This window comes from Lethenteron reissneri, chromosome 32 (assembly GCF_015708825.2).
Source record: "Lethenteron reissneri isolate LAM-NWPU_2019-01 chromosome 32, ASM1570882v1, whole genome shotgun sequence".
In the NCBI taxonomy this organism is placed as follows: Eukaryota; Metazoa; Chordata; class Hyperoartia; order Petromyzontiformes; family Petromyzontidae; genus Lethenteron; species Lethenteron reissneri.
This window is the reverse complement of record NC_083810.1, coordinates 10,657,437-10,673,722: the sequence shown is the minus strand read 5'-3', so window position 1 is coordinate 10,673,722 and position 16,286 is coordinate 10,657,437. Positions and strand designations below refer to the sequence as shown.

Sequence of the window (16,286 nt, the reverse complement as noted above, 5' to 3'; positions counted from 1 at the left end):
GTTCATAGCGCAGCGCAGCGCGCTAACCGCTGCACCACCGCTCCCCATGCTTACCACTACGCACACTCACTCACACACATCTGCATGTCTGAGCCCCTAGCTGTAGCGTCACAGCTCAGCTTCAGTGTGGTTTGTGTTTTTAATTGGAAGGTGGGGGACAACAATGGAATGTTTTAAGCTCCCCCCCCCCCCCCCGTGTTAATAATAATCGTACTGTAACAACTTCAACTCTCCCAGAATTGTAAGTCCGATGTCGCTGTTGTTTTTGCAGGACGTGTTTTGTGCGCTCATCCCAGCGGGATGCTTTGTGCAACTAACAGATCCAAAGCTCACACGGGGTGCAGAGTGATAATTAGTCATCATCAGCGCTCTGTTTAATCTTCAACTTGATCAACTTTCGCTGAACGGACAGCATTGTACTATAAGTAGGTGTGGGCCCTTAATTTTCCCCAAGCATCTTAAGTTGTTTTTCTCACGTAATAATAAAATAATGATACTTAATAATTACAGCCCCTTTTGTCAATCCACTGCTGGATGAAGGCCTCAAGATCACGGTCGGTGGATATCTGCACCAATCGCAGGATTGGTTCAGGTCTCGCTCTCCACTGATGTTAGCCGTGCCATCAAGGCGCATAGCTCAGTGTGATCACCACCGCCCTGCACATTCACCACCCACGTGTGTGTGTGTAAGGCTCCCCCACTAATCACACCGCTCCCATCAGTCTTTCTCCGCAGTTTGAGCAGAGGGCATGCCCGCACACGGACTGACCACAGACTCAACGAGACATCGCTCGCCATGCAGGCTCAGCCTGCCTGCTCAGCCTGCCTGCCCAGGCGCGTGTTACAGTGTGACAATGTCAGGCAGACAGGCAGGTGAGGTTGTGGTGAGGTGTGTGTGGTATGGGGAGCGGTGGCGCAGTGGTTAGCGCGCTACGCTGTTCAGCCGGCGCACACAAGTTTGATTGCCGCTCGGCACCAACAATAATGGAGAATATTTGAACTCGGTCATGAATTGCCCCGAAGTCAACTCGGCCTTAAAGTGATTACCTGATGCGGTGTGTAAACGTTAGCACTGGGGAGACCCAACGGTGGTCGTGGTATGGGCCAGGTACCCTTACGTATGCAATGACAGCCTTAATGGGTAGTAGTGTACTTGCGAACAGCACTTGCCCCAACAGTCTGAAGGCTATACGGGACGATCTTTGCGGAATGAAGGAATTGACTTGGTATGCACGGCACGTTCCCTGCACGCAATCGGCCAACTGGAACGAATTCGGACAAGATAACAGGTAACTAGACAACACATGAAGACGGACAACCAATCGTACGAAAAAAATCAATTTAGCAGTCCTCCCATTACCATTTGAGTAGCAATGTGCAAGGATAAAACCTTCGCCGCTTCCATCTGCTGCTACATTTTAGGCTGAATTTTTTTGTGTCGATTTTATTGTTTGACGGAGACGCGGGCGAAGGTGGCTGTTTTCATTTTGTGTTCAAGGGCATATCGAAGGGCTGGCATAGCCGGCATTTCTCTCGTTGCCGAATGTCAGATAAAATCAGGGTTCCGGCGACCTAGTTTCCATGGCAGCAGGTAAATCCGTTTACAGTATTTAAATGTATGTCCGACATCTCTATGAAATACGCATCATTAATGTAATTTTTATATTGTTCTTTGTGGGCGTGCAGTGGTGGCGCAGTGCATTCATGAATTCGGGCACCTAATTTCTCCAGGATATATCAAGATTCTGAGTTCGACTCCCCCGCCGCAGCTGTCAGAATCTGAATCAGAATGTTTGTTTATACTGGAGGAATCTGGAAAGATATGAAGCTCTTTACAGATGTCCAGTAGACTAGCCGAACTGGCTCTGCCCCCCCCCCCCCTCCGTTCATCCACCCCACACTGACCGGCGTGGTAAAGTGGTCAAATAATTCCCATAACCAAAACGGCACGTAGGAGGCCTCCCTCCCAGAGCAGTGGATTGACAAAGCATTGCAGAGTATTCTTCTTTATATTATGTGTCTTCAAAGTGTTACATGTCATCCCTTCACGAACGTCGTGATGAATTGTGAGTGTTTAATGTGTCATCTTTGGCTGGTTACGCAACGGCCAAACAAGACAAGGGCGTGAACTGGAAAATTCCACATGGCAGGAAAAATGTGCAACCTCTGTAATATAAACACGTCGGGAGAAAGAAAAAAAAAACTAGAAATACATGACATTTATTTAAAAAAAAATTCCTGACAATTTATAAGTTGAAAATAACACGAACAGAGGTATGATCTTTTTACAGGCTGTGGCTCTTTTTTGTCATACCCCCCGCCCTCTCTCTCTTCTCGCTCTCTTTGTATTTTTGCTTTGGAAGGCAGTCGATGTGTGTGTGCCCTTGGCTCGAGATCCATCCTCAAAATGGCAACCTGCTCATTGTCACCGTAGCAACGGGAGGAGGAGGAGGAGCAGCAGGGTTAACACTGCGGGGGAAAGACAAACACGCGGACACGGGGGTTGCCTAGGGGAAAATGTTGACGTTGCTCCCTGTCCTTGTGATATATCCCCTGCTTCTACTAATTCTTATCGAGGAATGGAATGTTTTTTTTTACTCTCTGAACAACCATTTGTTTTGTGGGTTTAAAAGAGATGTATCTTTATTCTGAATTCTCAAAGTTTCCAAACGATGGAAGAATAAAAATAATAGATTTAAAAAATAAAGTTGGTTACTTTGGCCATTTTCCCCCCAAAATTATCTAGATGTAGATGTTTTTAGGTGCATAAATGCACTTAGATATTCCCACTTTTCTTTAATTTATAGCGTACTAAGTCTATAAACAACGGAAGTTTCCTTTTTTTTACTTGAGCTTTTAAAATGTTGGCCATATTTGTCCAAAATCAAGACAGGTTAGCATGCACATTTTATTCGGATGAAAAAATGTACAGTGAAAATATTTATTTTCACCTATAAAATTAATTATTTACCGATGGAAAACGTAACATTCGTCAATAACAGGGCCTCAACTACACAGCAACACTGAGCCTAAACGCCAATACACTTCTATGTTTGTTCAAAAGTAACATTCAAAACATTTTGCCCATTTGTATCTGAAGGCTTTCTGCATTTTTGCACTTTCTGTGGTTTTAAATTCTGCCTCGTCTTTCTTTTAGTTGTTATTCCTTTGTTAGCCCACAGAGGAATTTCTCAATCTGCTCTGAATAGGCGCAGCACCGTTACAAGATTCGTGACCGGATTATTAATGGGCCGTCTGGCAAGTCATGCTGACAGTCTCTTCTACTGAACGAGGGTGGGGATTTGTATTCCGCTATGAGAAAAAGAAATAATATAATGAATAACCTTGATTAATGTGAACGGAACGTGTATGTGTACTCGGGCTACCATGGCTCATTAGTCTAGATTAAAGCCGCTTTACACATTGCTGCCAGTTTTGTGGAATGCAATTATAATGGCATTATAGTTTAGTTTATTTGCATTTACAACACACGCATTCGTGTAACTTTTCCACGTTAATAATTGTATAATAATTTTGGATGTTTTTTGTTTTACATCAGTAACATAATTGTTGCCTACAAGAAAAAGTGCAAGCGATCAACAGAAATCTTTAACGTAATGTGCCAATGCTGCACCCTGGTGGTTGACGGGTGCAGTTGCTGAAATATATTGAGAACAATGTCAAAGACACGTTAATCCAAATAATGAAGTAAATTGTCAATTACCTATTACACACGCTATTGTGTTTTTATTTTTAACGACACAACTACTTGCTCATATGCTTGAATTGGAGACATAAGCAACATGGATTTATTTTCTTTCCAAACCGCCTTCAACTCTGAACAATGATTATAATACTCTTTGGTTTTTTCGGTAAAGTCACGTAGGTAAAAATAATAAAATAAATTCAAATGAAAACAAAAACTTCTTTATTTTATATTTTCAACCTACGTGGCTTTACCGAAAAAACCAAAGAGTATTGATCCTTGCAGTCACGAAAACTTCAAATCTAGAAATTATTATAATAATTGTTCATTGATAGAATAATTATTATAACTCTACAGGGCACGCATCTGTGGTGGAAGGCTCGTTGCCCATCTCTCGAGCTGATGTAGTTCAATGTAAGGCAGTCGGGTTGATTGATGATCCAGAACTCGCTGATTACACTGGTCAACAACAAAAAATTCTGGCCTGGACTTTTGCAGCTGTTTTAGACTAATTTCAGGGTGCTCATTCCGAATCTGATCTCAGATTTGCTCTCACATCTCATTTTTATGCTATCGGCATACCCCATTTTCATTGATTTTACCCGAAATTAACTCTGTCACTTATGATTGCAAGTTGTTTCGAGTCGGTGACTGCTTTAGTGTTAAAATATGGTGCTGTATTTTTAGGATAGTGTGTTTTATAATATCATTTTATGTAGATATCCACATTTATTTAATATTTTCTTCTGTAGTTTTTATTGAAAATGCAATATTTGATATCAGCACCCCAAAAATTACCTTAAAACCGTTGGAATACCTTATGCCAGAAAGTGTGACCAGTGTTATCTCCAATCACTGATGGCCCACTCGCCTGATTATTTATCACTCCGATATATATTGTAGAGGTTACTGCTTCCAAATAAGTTAAATCGTTAATTCCATCCACCCATATTCAGGACTCTCTACCAGGCCGTTTCATCCCATCCATTGTTCGACCACAATATTGTAAGTAAACAAAAAATATATTCTGCTTCTTCCCTCGCACTGATAGACTTTAGAATCACCTGCTATTACCTATTTTCTCCAAGTTCTTATAACCTTGCTACATTTTAATTCTGGCTAATCGCCTGAAGCTGGTGGTAATCACCCAGTGAAACGTCGTACTCTAATTGTATGTTGTGGGTTTACTCCCCAACACACCTGTGTGCTGAAGTAGTAACAAATTGGCACGTTTAATTTACGTGCTAAATCTTTACGAATTTGCTGTCGGGTGTTGGCAGGTTTAACGACACATTTATAATAAAAAATAAAACATAATAAAATGATTCTCACGACGTTTCGACCACAACGCAAGCAGCCGTCCTCAGGTGAAGACCAGGTCTGTCGGAGACAGCGTCTGAAGGTCTTCACCTGAGGACGGCTGCTTGCGTTGTGGCCGAAACGTCGTGAGAATTATTTTATTATGTTTTATTTTTATTTTATTATTTCCCTCCTACGTGACTTTACCGAAAGAACCAAGAAGATGAATCCCTGCAGTCACGAAAACTTTAAATCGAAATCTGACACATTTATATTTACGTGATCTAACCGAAAACAACTTTTATGGATACATTTAAGATTAACTCTTTCTATCGACCATAATTGAGTTTTTTTTGGGTTAGATCGCGTAAATATATAAATGTGTCGTTAAAACCCACCACCACCCGACACAGCCAACTAGTAAGGGTTGTCACATCAACACGCATTCGTGTAACGTAAACGTGTTTACGTGACAACCTTTGCTAGTTGGCTGTGTCGGGTGGTGGTGGGTTTTAATGACACATTTACGCGATGGATATAGGTCGCGAAAGCCTACGTGTTTTAAACCTTTCTATCAAACCTTCAATAAATAGATCTTTGTTGCCGGCCACTTGGCATATTTGTACTTCGGTCAGCACCTCTGATTAGTGCGGTTGGCTAGCTACGTATGGCGTGAAAGAAATTAAACATACATACAAAGTAAATGTAATTTTAAAAGTGTACTATTATCCACAAAAAAGAAATGCTGATTAACTAAAGAACGGTGTACAAAAGCACATTGAAATTATGTGGCCCACACAGTTTGTGGTGCTTTTATGTACTGTAACATTTCCACTCCCGTAGCGGCAAGGTCAATATTTGTGTATTCTAGTCCCCTCCACCTAAAGTGGACTTTGCCGTGGGAGGAGTGCATGAACCCTCGGCATTTCTTTTCCTGCTTTGTCTGAGACCCCCTGCTGAGGGAGACCGAAAAAGGCATCGTGACGCGCATTGCTTGCCGATGACATTGTGGCAAAAGTAGAGAAATGCAAGAGCTTGAAAGATGAGTAGAACAGAGACCAAGTACGAGACCTAGGTTTATAAAGGAAGAGAGAAGAGCAAAAAGTGAAGGTGGGGGAACTCTTCTACCAAAAACGGATGCATTTAAGTATCAACGGGGTAAGAGGACTGGACTTGTATATCAAAGCAAGGCTCCAAAGGCATGGCTGAAATGAACAAACCTGTGGAGTAATGACACAGGAAGATTCCGACTTGAATGGGAGTTTATAAGATGAATGACTCGTAACCCTATTGACATACTGGTTTGTTGGATTCTAAAGTCCCGAGCACCACAGAAAACATGACATGGATATTAGGTAACAGACTGGAACAGGTCAGAAATGAAGTGCTGAGGAAAACTAGTGGTATCCATGTAAGACAAGCTGAAAGTTGACTCGGATGGCGAGGAAGTGTTGCAAAAGGACAACCACATCGGAAAGGTGATGGACAATTAAGCAGCGGGGCAGAGACCGAGGCAGTTCTAAAAAGGTGGTGTTAAGTAACGAATCAGGATGTGAAAGCCTGTGGAGTGGTCAAGGATAATGAGTGAACAACAGGAAGGTGCAGACCCCACATTCGTGGTAAAAAAATGCCTAAAGTATCCTCGACTCTGGGATAAAAGACACGTTGATAACATATGCTTGAGCAACATTTATTTTTTTGGAGACTGGCACCTTGGCAAAGTAGGCGGCATCAACACTGCCTATTCTGCAGACATGCCATGTAAAGCACAGTACAGCATCGACATAAAATAAAGTAAAATTATACAACAAATATACAGCACATATACAAAGTCGCATAATACATTTCTAGTGTAAGAGTTACTTAAATCTTTAAGGGCATACTTTACAAATCTGACATGATCAAAGCGCTGTCATAAAGTGTGCTTAGCTGCCATTTACTGAATATTATGAGCAGATCACCACCAAATAGAGAAGTCAAATCTAAACCCTCTATTGCAGAACTGTGAATGGTGTTGTTTAAGCAACTTACGATTAAGTACTGCATTATGTTCATACACGACACATCTGCACCCAGATCGTGGTTTTCAAATGTTCTTGCTTTTTTTCACTTGAATATCATATTTTAGCACTTTCAAAATGTTAAGCAATTAACATTCTTTTAAAATATGTAAATGCATAACATATATTTCGTAGGAAATGTATTTTGTGCCTAAGCACACCAACATTTCAGCTCATGTTAAAGGCTCACGTGGCAATACATTTATATCAACACTAACAAAATCCAAAAACAGAAAAAACATACAAAAATACTTTACACACCTTTTTTTTATTCAAGTTTTAGGAATTTTTTTTGTGCATTGCACTTTTTAAGCGCCAGAGAGAAAATATCAACATACAGTACATTAGACTACATTTTGAGTAACAGACTGAAGAGCAATAAGTATGAAGAAGTGCGCACTTTTCCAGCAAAGGCTGGAAAACTTTTTTTACCCACTGATTTTTAAGTGGCAATAGTTACAATGATCAAATTTTCACAGCACCAACAGCCTTGGAAGTGAAATGTAACTTAATTTTCACTTTGTTTATTCCACAAGCTAAATTTCAAAATAATGTGGCAGCCTAAACTAAGAATAAATTCAGCAAGAGGAAAAGGTACATGTTAATTTCAAAACTGCATACTCAAGGGATACAACACGAGCTCAGGTTCTAGAACGGACCCCAATTTTAAACCTCCATATGCATGTCAACTTAATGATGTTAAATACTGTTGTAAATGAAATGAAAATAACATTCTCTTAATTTTAAGTGTAACATGAACTTAAGGAACTTTCAAAGTATAAATAATAGCTTGTATCATGAAGACATTTTGGTGGTCAACAATATAAACGAAGCATAAACCTGCTTGCACAACGTTTGGACGGACTTGAGTTGCTGTGCAGCTGTAAAGGCTCTTAAATGTTAAACGTATCCTTGCCCCTTCATTATGTTATCACAGGTAACTAACAAATCTCATTAACAAAAAAATAAATGCGCACGCACACGGTTGGCATACTCTCTCACTCGTTTCTGGCACACTTCTCCCTACACATGCACAATGCCTTCATAAAGACATGGGTGGCTGCAATGGTGGGCATGGGGAACCCCACTCCCCTTCCTCTCCGTACAGGCTTTTAATGGAATCACAGTAGTCGGCGTCTGTTTCCTCAGCCCTCCAGTTCGGCACAGGGATGGGCTTAGAGGGGTAAGGATGCCCAATAACTGTGACCTTCACAGGCTCGGGGGAGGACAGGGGAGAGCTGTCGGACAGGAGGGGGCTGCGCGGTGACGGCACTGGCTTGTTGACGTGGGAAAGGCTTGGTCGTGGCTTGCATGCCTGAGGCGCAAACACGTACACGGCATTCTCCCCACTCATCCACTTCTGCTGTTGCTGCTGCTGCTTTGGGCAAGGTGGTGTGGAAAGAAAGCGGTGCACCTCCTCCCCACACAGCACCAGATCCTGAACTTCAATCTGCAATCACAATGTCAAATGAGGTGGGGGGGGGGGGGGGGGAAACATTACCAGAAAATAAATTGGTCTGTTAGTATTTTGCCGTGAACAATTTTTCGTGGTAAAGCTTTGGAATACATTGGGATACTTAAATTTGTTTTTTCAGATGAAAATTCCTAAAACTTTCTGATGAAGCTGCGTGAATATATAACAGGGTTTATAACCTCGCCTGCAAATCAAGAGCAATATATTTTTTATATCAATAGCATAGAGTGGCATTACGGATGTTCTCGATGTCCAGAAATACTGGCCTAAATTTCGAAACTCATTACAGCAGTGGAGAAACGGCTATTGACCTGGCAACCCCTGTTTTATTCCCAGCCACAACATAAGTTGGTAGTGATATCTGACAGGCCTGGGCCTCCTTTTTACCAACCTACACTGACTAGTATGGTCAAGTAAAACCTCAACAATGTGGGGAGGCCTTCATCTAGCAGCATATTGACAAAGGATTTGTACATTAAACTCAAAGTATTTATGTAGTGCAGGGCCACATTACAGCCATTAAGTCACAAATGTAATAGGTCAGGAGTGGGAGCTGGATTTCAACTTGAGTGTGCGTGACAGTGATTGTGGAATAATGGTGCTGGGTGAACGGCTCACCTCGGCTTTACGTTGGATCTGAGCAGTGATTGCCAACCAGCCGGGCGATCCACTGCGCTGCAGCTCCAGACTGAGCACAGCCAAAGCGAGAGTGGCAGGCCGACGAGCTGTGGCCAGCAGGTGTCCGCGTGTCAGGCAGCGGCACAGCAGGTTCGTCAAACGACTCAGTTCGTGTGCCGAGAGCGAATGTCCCCGCCCGCAACACACCAGCGCTTGGAACTGAAATAAAGTGCACGAGAGCATTGTTAACATGGTGGGCTTCTGTTAGTGAACACAAGTAAGGTGGCATGGAATATGAACACTCGTGGTAACAAGTTAGGGCACATTAACCCTATTTTAATGAGCTGTTTAAACTATCATGAAGTGATTGTAGTCTTCAGCAGTTTAACTCATCAATTTTAGTATTGACTTAATGAGTAATCTTTTTGCTAAAGTAAACATTCGTAGCCATTTGTAGGTTACTTCACAGAATAAACAAGAAATGAACATTGGTCATTTAAAGAATACAGTATACCAAGCTTAGTGTGCATTTAGGGGAATTTCGGTGATCTTTAAAATTTCCCCAGGCAGTAGTTGTAGGTGTGTTGGAATGCATGCTTGAAAGTTGCTGGTTTCCCTGCTTCAGTCGTGTTTATCATCCTCTTCACTGCACACACGACTATACCCCAGGGCCCTGTGTCTGCCCAGGCAGCTCTGTCGAGTCCACTTCAGACAGCGGGCATGTTTTGGCAGCATCACCAGACGACATCTTACAATGTGCAGGAAGTCGAGAGCGGTGACGACCCGCAAGTCCCAGCCCAGCTTGTCCAGCACCAGCATCTCCATGCGCAGGATCTCGCGTGGCGAGCAGCCGCACTCGCTCTCGTGAGCCAGGTCCTTCACCATCGGCACCGCCTGCAATGCGCGTCCGGGCCTCTTGTAACGCCACATGCAACCCACCGGCACTAAGCCTCTTAAAGTTGTTCCTATTGGCGGTATATTTTTCATCCTCCACGCTGTGTTGTTTCGGAACATTCAACGGTGCAAAACTACAAGGTGGTTCAGGGATCTATTTTTGAGGCTTAATGCGAATGAGGAAGTCACGGTTCAGTTTTCTTTTTCCCCCAGTTTGTGACCCAGAAAAATTGGCCTTTTTCAGCTGAATTGTTTACACCAAGGTGTTTGAGTGTACAGTAATGGCTCTGGAAAAATCTGCAATGACACAAGCACAGGTACAGTTGCCTGGTGATTAGTGAGCTTACCTCTGGCTCCTCTGAGAGCTTGGCAGCCAGGAAGAAACAAGAAACAGCCATGCAGCGGAGGTACTTTGGTCGCGCCTGTAGACACAGTAAAGTTTTATTAGTGCTTTACATAACACTCTTATCATGAATGCACACATACACTGAATTTATTATTGCACTGAAAAGTTGTATTTTAATTGTGTTTAAAGTCAATCAACTCTAAACAAATTTACAAAATCACACATTTTTATCATCAGCATGTGTTGGGACTGGCTCGCTCTTACCTTGACGATGGAAAGGAAGCGGTCGAGGGTACTGACGGCCAGCGCCAGAGTCTCGGGGTAGAAGCGGAAAGTTCCATTAAGCTGTGCGAGCCAGCGCACAACCTCGTCTCTCTGTGCTGGAGAGATAGCCTCGTCCTGTACCAGCCAAAAAGACATGGTCCGTTAACAATCAATGCCTCCCACTTCATTTCAACCCATTTAACAGTGAATTTTAAAAAGTACAATACGTGTTTTTGTGAAGGTGATATAATACAATTATTGTATTGAGCATTAAAACAAAGTTACTAATTTAAATTGAGCTCCACTTTTACCTGTTGTATTATTATAGAAATCTCGGATACTCATAACAAGTGTACAATGTTACTGTGCAATGAGGTGAGTCAAACGTACAAACAGGCAATGACAAAAAAATGCACTAAGTTTCCCAGCCCAACTTTGGTTCCACATGGTGAAGTGAGAGTCACCATGACGCACTAAGCACGTAAGAGGAACTTTGGGTGCATGGCTGAACGACCACATCTGTCAACAATTTTTTTTTTAGGCTCCAGAGCCCACAGCCATAAGCGGCTGACAATTAAATTACATTCCATTATAAATCAATCGGCAACACCTGTCACGTGCAATCTAGGGACACACGAAACATTGATTTAAAGCTGCGTCAGGGCACAGGGTTCTGTCCTAAATATGCTCTTTGTCTTGGTGTGCAGCACAAATCGAAAGGCATCAAGACCGAACCTGGTTGGAAGGAATCTGCAGGAGGCGATTGAGCCCTGCCTTGGTCTCTTTGGCCAAGGCATCGTCCAAAAGCTCCATCAGCCTCTGTGCACCCAGCACCCCTGGCATGGCGACTGCAATCCAGGCGTTCCTTCCAACCAGACAAAGCTACCTGCGAGGGACACAAATAGCACACTCAGTGTTACTAGGCAATGCCATACTCATGTATATTAATGTACAGATAACGTTACCTTTTCGTGTTTGAATGTCCAAAGTGCATCTGGATCCATTAGCTAATGCCTTTTTAGATGTGTAGTGGGTATATAAAAACATATGGTACTTAAAACCTGATGTGAAATATACACTTTGATATAGACCAAACTGTACATGATTTTGAAGAGGCCAAGATTTCCAACAATAATGCCACCACAACGTATGTATTCTGCTATTTACTAGCCCAGGAGAGCTTCACCGATTCTCAACTTTTGTTGCATTGGTGGGATTGGGAGTTTAAAAAATCTGATCCCCCAACCCTTTGTCACTGACCTAGATTACAGGCCTGTGGATTAGACTGCATACGTACTTCACACATTACATATACATACCATGCAGCAGTGTTAGTATGTCATATAAACATAATTGTGCATTTATATTTATGCATAGTATGTGTAGATATCGCCGTTTGATGTTGTGTTGTGCTTGGATGGGAGTATCTGTGTGGAGCTTGTGATTGTTTTCCACTCGTATCTATGGGGTTTCTCCCATCAAACGTGAATTGATGGGAATATTCAATGCAGGAAACTCCTGAAAAGGCAGTTTAAAGTACCACCATCTCTAACCCACACCTTAACCCTAACCCTTAACCATAAACCTTAACCCCCATCCATGAATCCGAACCTCTAACCCATTAACCCTTAACCCCTATACAAAATATAGTTGAGTGGTGCCCCCTTAATATGTTATCAACTGAAACCCAAGACGATTAGAAAAAAAAAACAATCTGGAAGGATAGTGACTTTTCTTTTGCCTTCTATTATACTCTTGGCACGCAGATGTGAAACACGCTTTACGGTACACCTACACAGTGAAAAGCAATACGTGAGACACATTGGCACAGGCTAAGCGACCGAGTTTAACCCCGTTTTGCATACCACGGCTTGCGTCATACCACCAGGCCACTCTGGTCCCTGAACTTGGAACCAAACTCGTCAACCCCCCCGCACCAACCCCACTGACTCCATCGATCGTTCAGGGGCGTTGCTACGTGAGTCTCGAAACGTTTGTCTTGGTAAAAATAGCCGTGGCAAAGAGCGCCTCGCGTCACGCAATAACGAGCGGGGGAAACCGCATTTAGGCCACTCCTGGGAGACGCATCGCTATCAACCCATACGGGTTATCCGTATTCTTGTACAGGAAAATTGAGTTTTGAGGTCCATAAGGTGTACAGACGTTTCAATACGGAAAAAAAACATGTTTTTTTGTCTTTGTTTGTGTTTCTCCCTGGCAATGGGACTTTGTCGGATGAAAGTTGAGATTTATAAGGCACGGGGTGATCAATATGGTATGAATTTGGTCTAATAAGGTAGGGCACTGATAAGGGGTTGACATGTATGTCATGGTGAGTGTACTAGTGATGAGCGTAGTGGTGAGTTTACTAGTGGTGAGTGTACAAATGGCGAGTGTACTAGTGGTGAGTGTAGTGGTGGTGATTGTCTATTTGTGTTTCTCCCTTGTGATGGGACTTTGTAGGATCAACGTTGATATTGATACAGGCACGGGGTGACCAATACACTCTGAATTTGGTCTATAATAAGGTAGTGAGGGCACTGATCAGGGGTTCACGGGTATGAAGACGTAAGGAGGCAAATCGCAACTCTCCGTCAAATGTACGCCCTTTTTTCAGGCGCTTCGTAACACGAAGAATTACGAAATATTTGCGTACGCACACTAAAATGAATACTTTCGTCTCACGTCATCGTGCCTTTAGTACCAAAGCAATTGAATAAAATAAACCCACCAGCAGAGGCCGCGCATCCACCCTCAGTGTCACTTACCAAGCATTGCAATAATACGAAGTGTGGACAACAGTCGTAGCTACTCATGCACTACGATACTGAACATGCCAAAACACTGTGCAGAACGTTTACGATACGAACAAAAGCACGTACAGTACTTTAACAACGATGTGGTCAGCAGAGGGTAGACAATTTACTCTCGTGCTGTCATGAGCTAACCAGCGCGGTGAAGTATCGTCTAACAGATCCCACGTCAACAGCTACAATACACACATTAGTCTAAGCACATTACTGTAAGTGGCCCACATTGTACATTTGGGGATAGGGGATAGGATCGTACGGGTATCCACGTTGCATCAAAGTACGGCCTTTGTCAATCCACTGCTGGATGAGGGTGGCTAGTTTGTCTATACCTCACACTACGCCGTTCCGTCCGGGTTTGGTGAAGGGAGGATGATGGCCCACGACCAGATCGATGGTATCACTTCGCCACTGATGTTATAGCCCAGGACCAGATCGATGGTATCACTTCGCCACTGATGTTATAGCCCAGGACCAGATCGATGGTATCACTTCGCCACTGTTATAGCCCAGGTCCAGATCGATTGTATTATCACTTCGCCACTGTTATAGCCCACGACCAGATCGATGGTATCACTTCGCCACTGTTATAGCCCAGGTCCAGATCGATTGTATTATCACTTCGCCACTGTTATAGCCCACGACCAGATCGATGGTATCACTTCGCCACTGTTATAGCCCAGGTCCAGATCGATTGTATTATCACTTCGCCACTGTTATAGCCCACGACCAGATCGATGGTATCACTTCGCCACTGATGTTATAGCCCATGACCAGATCGATGGTATCACTTCGCCACTGATGTTATAGCCCAGGTCCAGATCGATGGTATCACCACTTCGCCACTGATGTTATACTCCACGACCAGATCGATGGTATCACTTCGCCACTGATGTTCTAACCCACGACCAGATCGATGATATCACTTCGCCACTGATGTTATAGCCCACGACCAGATCGATGATATCACTTCGCCACTGATGTTATAGCCCACGACCAGATCGATGATATCACTTCGCCACTGATGTTATAGCCCACGACCAGATCGATGATATCACTTCGCCACTGATGTTATAGCCCACGACCAGATCGATGATATCACTTCGCCACTGATGTTATAGCCCACGACCAGATCGATGATATCACTTCGCCACTGATGTTATAGCCCACGACCAGATCGATGATATCACTTCGCCACTGATGTTCTAACCCACGACCAGATCGATGGCACCCCCCCCCCCCACATAGCAACGCCTGTTTGTGGCCTACATTGAACGCCTTTAACGATTCATAAATACCAAATGTTTGTTTTTTATAAACACAATGTCACATGCCCCCGCAGTGTACATTTTACAAATTACAGTAACTTGGTCTGCGAGTGTTTTGCAAGACGAGCAAAAATTTAAATAAATATTAATTTGATAAACGAGCGAGGTCTTGCAATACGAGTATAGTACGTGCATACGCTTTGTCTGTCGAGCGTCAGGTGATCACAATTGATATACGAATGATTTGATATACGAGTGCTTTGATATAAGAGTGATTTGATATACGAGTGTTTTAGATTACAAACGTTTCCAGCATCGAATTATGCTCGCAATCCAAGGTTTTACAAATTATTATAATTGAATGCAATACTGCTACTAGCACAGTAACGTGTGCCTGTATGGTTTATCTTTGTGTTCATAATGGTTATAAAGAAACAGTTGATGTGACAAAGGAAAACATATAAATAGATTATATCTGCCCCCCTATCATACATATGTTAACAATATACAGACGTGAATTAATATAAACTATAACCACATAGTCGCTTGTCCCCTATTGTGTATGCCATGTTCTATATGCTATAGTAATGTAAATGTAGATTTGTATTCGGTAAAGTGTGCTTGTATAGTTTGCCTCAGTGTTGGTAATACTCTATACAAGTAACAATATTGTACATTAGGTGAATTATAAACGTTGCGATGTTTTTATCTTCATTTCACTACCCCTATTGTGCATACATCACCAGCCCAGAGGCATCAACACAACACTCTTCGACAAATTACTGCACGAATGTTAAAATAAGCACGGTAGTTAAGCTAGCCAGTTAGTCGAACACCACTTTGTGAGTTAGTTACACCGATATATAAATGTAATATTGTAAAACGTTTAAAAATAAACATTAACGACGACCGAAAGGCGACGATGTCATGCCCGGCACTTACCTCTCCGCACAGACGAGGATCTGTACCGACCGAGGGACTTATTGTAAACTTAGAAGTAGCCCATTTTAATGGTTTTAAATCAACAATAAAAGGAATAAAAAATAAAACCGAACGAGCCCTCAGCTCCGTCGAGTGGGGACTGACCCAAGGGACGACCCCCCACTGGACCTCACCCTCCGCACATTCATATCCCTCCGCGCAGGGCGACCCTAAAATATATGTAATTTGCGTCAATGTGTGCGATATTTATAGATGTTATCACCTCTTAAAAAGGAATACGTTAATATGCGCGCGTAATAATGGGATTTGCGACGAGATAAATTGTTCAAATACGGATATGTTCGACGGGATTATTTTTTTGAGGAACGTCAAATCCGGACCGCCTTACTCGCGACCATGACGTGATAAAAACAGACGTTATTTATTTACAGGACAATTAACTATACCACAATTTTTTTTTCAACAACATAGCTTCACCTTCTCTCCACATTTCCCAATTAATTTGATGGACACGGGGCTGAAAATAAATATTAGCTTTTAAAACGAGCTACGTGTTGGTAGGACGTGACGTCATGGTGGTTTTGGCGCAAATTTCAAAAGAACAA

At 42.7% G+C, this 16,286-nt stretch overlaps 1 protein-coding gene across 1 annotated transcript; it reads right to left on the bottom strand.

Moving 5' to 3' along the window:
* Positions 1-6,681: 6,681 nt before the first annotated feature.
* Positions 6,682-15,866, bottom strand: LOC133350018 (cyclin-I-like). The gene is made up of 7 exons (XM_061563969.1): positions 15,682-15,866; positions 11,397-11,547; positions 10,662-10,796; positions 10,399-10,473; positions 9,911-10,051; positions 9,158-9,376; positions 6,682-8,515 (listed from the first exon to the last, which is right to left on the bottom strand). The coding sequence occupies exons 2-7, from the start codon at positions 11,502-11,504 to the stop codon at positions 8,108-8,110; spliced, it is 1,086 nt and encodes a 361-aa protein (XP_061419953.1). The 5' UTR covers positions 11,505-11,547; positions 15,682-15,866; the 3' UTR covers positions 6,682-8,107.
* Positions 15,867-16,286: the final 420 nt, after the last annotated feature.

Coding starts and splice junctions, on each gene's coding strand:
- LOC133350018 (XM_061563969.1), bottom strand. CDS start 11,504: ATGCCAGGGGTGCTGGGTGCACAGAGGCTGATGGAGCTTTTGGACGAT. Junction 10,052..10,398: donor AGCTCTCAGAGGAGCCAGAG/GTAAGCTCACTA, acceptor CGCGCATTGCAG/GCGGTGCCGATGGTGAAGGA. Junction 8,516..9,157: donor AGATCCAACGTAAAGCCGAG/GTGAGCCGTTCA, acceptor TTGTGATTGCAG/ATTGAAGTTCAGGATCTGGT.